The sequence below is a fragment of the Lactuca serriola genome, chromosome 7, assembly GCF_051521515.1.
Source record: "Lactuca serriola cultivar US96UC23 chromosome 7, Lser_US96UC23_V15, whole genome shotgun sequence".
Taxonomy (NCBI): domain Eukaryota; kingdom Viridiplantae; phylum Streptophyta; class Magnoliopsida; order Asterales; family Asteraceae; genus Lactuca; species Lactuca serriola.
Genome location: NC_136414.1, coordinates 20,204,474 through 20,210,699, shown reverse-complemented (window position 1 = coordinate 20,210,699; position 6,226 = coordinate 20,204,474). Strand labels below are relative to the sequence as shown.

At 29.8% G+C, this 6,226-nt stretch overlaps 1 protein-coding gene across 1 annotated transcript; it reads right to left on the bottom strand.

Annotated features, from left to right (window-relative positions):
- Positions 1–2,227: 2,227 nt before the first annotated feature.
- LOC145063354 (glycosyltransferase BC10-like) lies at positions 2,228–5,144 on the bottom strand. The gene is made up of 10 exons (XM_079010942.1): positions 4,547–5,144; positions 4,070–4,186; positions 3,841–3,941; positions 3,688–3,759; positions 3,445–3,526; positions 3,269–3,349; positions 3,069–3,110; positions 2,927–2,986; positions 2,680–2,826; positions 2,228–2,589 (listed from the first exon to the last, which is right to left on the bottom strand). Exons 1-10 carry the CDS (start codon positions 4,835–4,837, stop codon positions 2,452–2,454), a joined length of 1,131 nt encoding a protein of 376 aa, XP_078867068.1. The 5' UTR covers positions 4,838–5,144; the 3' UTR covers positions 2,228–2,451.
- Between the last annotated feature and the right edge of the window lie 1,082 nt (positions 5,145–6,226).

Here is a 6,226-nt window from a genome sequence, read left to right as displayed (position 1 = left end):
TTTTGTCGTCAACATGAGCTTATAGACTTACAGCTTGCCACCATTTCGCCTTCAGTCCATATATATATATATATATATACACACACACACACACACATACACACACACAAACAAACCCAATCCAACACAATAGACAACTGACCAAACTAGTCTTCTTGTCTAACGGTATACTATGATGCAACTGCATCCTAACATACAGAGGATACATACGATAGTATAAAGTATAGTGAGAAAATTCACTTTAACAATTTCATGTTTCTACTATTTTCTCGTTTTCTTTAAATAATTGTAACTTTCTCATAAGAACTTTGTTTTTGATGTTCTTTATATCTATGAGTTCATAATTCCAAGTACTATGACCTTTATTTAGACTACTTAGTCTAAAATGTAATATATTTCTCTTTTATTTTATATAAATAATATATGATATTTATATAGTGTAATACTCTTCCGAAATTAATAACTTCCTCATATGACGTCAGATTTTGTCGTTCTTTATACTTACGGGTTCGTATTTTTCATCTACTATAACTTTCGTATGGATTACTTTAACTAAAAGTAATTATATCTCTACTTTGAGTTTCATAAACAAATGTTTATATTTCATCATATTGTAAAATGAAAACGAGGTTTTACATAATAATTAGTACATCCAAATAGCCCATTAATGATAACTTTTGAAAATGTCGCATCAACACTCAGTAACCAATTTGATCGCTAATAAAAAAAAACCCCATTATCGATTATATGTGCTATTATAATTTGATCAATTATGCAATGAATTCAGCTTTGATTCTTGATTCAGTGATATCACACAATAGGTCATCGTGTAAAACTTGGAGAGTCTCATGTAATGGATAACGTGCAATATGATTTGAGAATTGATGACCTAAATGGATGTCGACCCGCTCGAGTAAAAGTATAAATACTCGAAATTAAAATGGAGCCTCAAGCAGTATGGACCTTTATTAGTAAGTTAGTTTGAGCAAATGTGCTCGAGTTTATATTAGTTAGGGTTTTGGTTCCTACATATAGGAATGACACTAAAAACATTAGAATTGAAAGTACTAAATTGTAGGCCAATATGTTAGGAATGCACACTAGGAACATTAGAATTGAAAGTACTAAATTGTAGGCCAATATGTTTGTTGTCGACAAGCTTGAAAAGAAACATTAAATATGGCTTTATTAGAAGAAATAAATCTATTCGAATCTAAATACTTTATGACATTAAATTTCGGATGACCGAGCCTTTGATGTCATATGGAGACACTCGATGAAAGGGGATCAATGGAGGGATGGATGGAAGATGTGGATGCGTAGATCTCCCCTATAATTGTTACATCTAAAAATAGTTTATCGTGTTTGAAAATCCTTCACAAAAAAGCAACAAAAAAAAAAAGTAAAAGTGTCGAATTCAATAGTAACATGTTTTTATTTGATAAATTGTCTGACATAAATCAAGTAAATATAGGGCTGGCAATTCTCGACACGACACGCGACACGACCCGCGACACAACACGAAATAAACGGGTTTGGGTTGAATTTTTCAACCCGCCAACACGTTTATTAAACGGGTCATATATGGGTTTCTCAAAAAATAAATGGGTTGACCCGCCAACCCGTTTATATTTTTAATTTAAAAAAATATTTTTTATTTTTAAATATATTTATATTTTGACTTGTGGTCCTACCTCATAAGGTCGTATGTAAGTTTGTAACCAATTGATTTTCCTCATTTTTTCCCTAAATCAAATGGCGTATCGGCATATGGCTATATAAGCGATTGAGACATTGAACATGTTTCTATAAATGTTTTTAATTTTCATTTGGATGTTTAAGACTTTAAGACTTAAGTAGTTAAGTGTCTAAAATTTAGACATATTTGCATCAACCATCAAGAATTTATTCATGTTTAATTATTAATTTTATTTCTGGAATCTGACCCACGAACCCAAATCTAACCCACAAACCCGCCAACCTGTGGACCCGTATAAATAAATGGGTTCGTGGGTCATATATGGGTTTATGTTCCAAACCCGCCAACCCGTGACACGCCAACCCGTGACCTGTATATTTAAATGGGTCGTGTTTGGGTTGACATATTTTGACCCGCCAACCCGCCCCCCATGACACGCCAACCCAAACACGACACGATTGTCAGGCCTAAGTAAATACATTGTACAATACAAAGAGATGATCATAATGGCCTAAATGAGAATGTATATAATATAGGCATAAGGTGCATTAAGCTAATGCACTAATAATTAAGAAAATTACTTAAGAGAGTAACAAAGTTTCAAATTTGTAAAAACAAATAAACATCATTCAACTTTCATTAGTACAAAAAATACCAACTCTTACTATGTATGCCCTGTATACCTATAATAAAAACCTACTATCCAATCTCAATATTTTTTTTAAATAACAATATAAATAATTAACCTTACACTACACTCCTTGGGTCAAAAGCCTCATAGCTCCATCTCTTGAAAACTTTCGAGCAAACAAAAAACAAGGGACTAATATTGCATTACTATGACACCACTCTGTTCTATGTTCAGTTTCATAATACACATGGTCAATATCCTGCAATATTAAAATCAGTCAATTTTAGTTATATTTATTTAACTTGGGTCTAACAGTCCTTCATTAAAAAAAAATTTAAAAAAAAGTCACCTTGATATTTTTTATTTGTTGAGGGTTAGAAGTTGCATAATTATAAGTTACGGGGTGCCAACTTTTTGTTTCCATGTTTGTGGCGGATTGGATCCATAAAGTGTATGTTACTGTTCTTCGTTCAAGCTCACCCTCCAGATCATTCATCTTGAAATTTGACAAAAATGAAAATGTCAAATAAAAATTTGTTTCAATTTAAAAAAAAAAAAATAAAGATTTATAACAAAAATAAAATATGTTTATTTACCGCTAGTAATGTTTGCACGTAATGCTCATCGGGAATGCAATTATGCTGCTTTTGAAGTTTCTATACAAGAAACAAGAATCTTAATATTGGTTTTTCTTTTTTTACTTAATATAGAAAGAACAGGGTGTAAAGTGTAACTTACAAGATTTTGCTTTCCTTTACTTGAATCTAAGGGGGGACGTCGCTGCAAGTTATTAAATAAATTAGTAAAAATTAAAAATAGATAGAGCAAAATAAAATTTTGGTTTTCTTGGCTTTTATAATTTATATCATACAATAAGAATTAAGATAATAATTAACATTAAAATTAAAAGCATTGTAATATAAAAGATGTATTATTACCTTACATAACTTCTTGAAAACTGGAAATATGACGTCATCATATGCAACAACTTTTGCATGGCTTCGAACTAAAGCAGTCCACTGAAATTTTCATTTTAAAAAACAAATAAAAGTGTAAAAATATGTACATTTGCATACAGTTTTATAATAATATTAAAAATGAAAATATAATTAACCTGTGAGCCTTTTCTCCATTTCCTCATTGGTATAACAGAAGACATCCTAGGATTATAACGACCTTCTTTCATATCAAGAAAGCTTAATTAAACACAAGAACATAAACCCAAGATCAATACACATACCAGAGTAAAATTACTTATATACCCTTTATAGAATGAAAAAAAAAAAAAAAAAAAAAAGAGAGGTTTAATTTAAATTTTAAAATAAGGGATTATTACAAGAGATGGTTGCCCACTTACCTGTCCACGAAACTTTTAGAAGAGCCCATGAGGTAGTTGTAAATATAGGTAAAATTGTACAAGGGAACACAGCTGCAGGAAAAGGGTAAAATGGTCATTTATTCTGATTTGCTGTATAACAAGTTTAAAACAGTCTTTTAAGGATATAGTTACCTGTCTGATAAGAGAATGAATCTCTGGTTTGCTGGATTTTCAAGAGCTGCTTGAAGAAGCAATCTTTCGGCTTCAATCATGGTTGATTCACCCCAATCTACCTGCAACATCACCACTGAAATCATTTCACAAGATAAGAGACAATTTGAATGCTATTGGTTTGATGATTATAAAGATAAAGAATTTATAGAACATTTAGAAAGAAATACAAAGAGGAATCTTTGATTACCTTAATGCTGTTGCTTAACTGTCGATTGTAGAAGAAGCTGGACCTTGTGGTGGTTTCATCGAATATGAAACCAGGCTCTGAATGAACATAAATTGAGTAATTCGCTGCATCAGCATTCTGCACATATGTTATTACTCTATGGATTTATGGACAAAAGAACAAAACCCAGCAATTTAAGATCTGTGTATGATCCATGGAAGTTTTCGAACTTAAATTACTAGTTATCAATGAAGTTTTGGGTGTTCAGATGAAACACATTCTTCAATTTGCTATAATCGCTTTCAAAGAGTGTATCTAAACACCCCTGATTCGTTTACATTTTTAGTAATTAAATGTTGATTAAATCGAGCTATGTATTCATCTGATTAACCATATTTAAATCCAATCAAATGATACAGACACGAAGAATGAGATGGGATGATGATGACAACTGATTAATGGATGATTTAATACTAAAGAAATGTTTTTAGCACTAACCTCGAAGAAGCTTTGCCAGAGGAAATCAAGGGGCAGATCGCGACGGACTAGAAACAAGTAAGCAATTCTAGGGTTTCCTTCAAAACCCTCATCATCGATCATCGGAAGCTGAGATCGCCGATAAACTCGACCCGAAGAAGACTGTGGGGAAGTATCATAATAAAACTGAATCCGCGCAAGTGTCATGACTAAAAAAATGATGCTCAGAAGAATCAAAAGCTTCCAAATAAGCCACAAATTCTGGGATTTTGAAAACAATGAAGATGAAACAGGTGGTGCTCTTTTCATCATAGTTTCTTCTGGTATCTCCACTTCTTAGGGTAAATTCATGGTGATGTGCATATAGACCATAGACGTAGCTTCCTGAAGAATTGGGGAAAACTTAATGGGCACTTCAATGGAGATGGGAAAACTTTATGGACACTTCAATGGAGATGTGAGAACGTGTGTACTGCGTGAATCTCTAAAAATGATTTCAGGCGTCTTTATGGTGAAATACAAAGTACAAACCGCCCACCAAAGAATCAGCTGATCGATAATCACGCTTGAAACGGGTTTTAAAAGAATTTGAGGTTTTAGATTTGCATAGAATAACTCAAATGTTGTTTGGACTTTGGAATCACACTGTTTAACAAGAGCATTTTTAACTACTTTTTAACATTACAATATTAAACTAATTAAAAATAATAGGACATTTACTATAAAATAAAAATACTTACGTTAAATTGATATATAATTTTGTAATTACTTTGAATTATATTATAAAGTAAATATATATTAGAATCATATCATTCAGCAAGATTCATACGCAGTATACATTTAAATAAAACTAAGTATGATTTTTGATTTAGTATTAAAGTTATGATGGATTAGTTAATAAATTACTTAACTGTAATGTAACTTTTTATATTAATTAATTATAAACCATTTATTTTGAAAAAATTAAATTATAATAAAAAAATCCTTTTGATATTTTTTTTATTTGACTCGTTTTACATTTAGAATATTTAAGCATTTTTTATTATTTTGAAAAATGATATTTAAATATATTTTTTAAGTTTGTTTTATATTTTAGTTGATGCTTTTGGATTTAACATAATATTTGAACTAGCAAATAAATGTATTAAAATAATCATTTTAAAGTATATTAATAGTAAAATAATATTCTGCATTTAATAACATATTTTAAATTAATAAATTATATATATTAAGTTGGAAATTAAAAAATCATATAGATTTCAATGCATATGATGATAGAAAAAAATATTTTTTATGGTATAGTATTATATAATATAATATAATAAAAAAAACATATATGTAAACAGTATATTGAATTATGTTAAATCACATCGTTATTATATAATGATTCTTAATTAAAACGAGATTTCTTAAAACTGTATAAGATTTATAGATTGACTTGGTTAAAGAACAAGATCTAGAGATTGATTTGAGTGGGTTAAGATATTCAATTGGTTTAATTAAATTAGTCAACCCACCTATATTTTTAATATAATAGATAGGTTTTGGTTGAAATTTTTGACATACTATTAACATGGAGAAATCAAATATACTCGTATTTTTTTTATTATTCATCTTTCTACGATCAAAACAAATATCAAAATCAAGACAAATGATTAAAAAAGGAGAATTAATAGATTTCACATGTCATGGTTTTATATT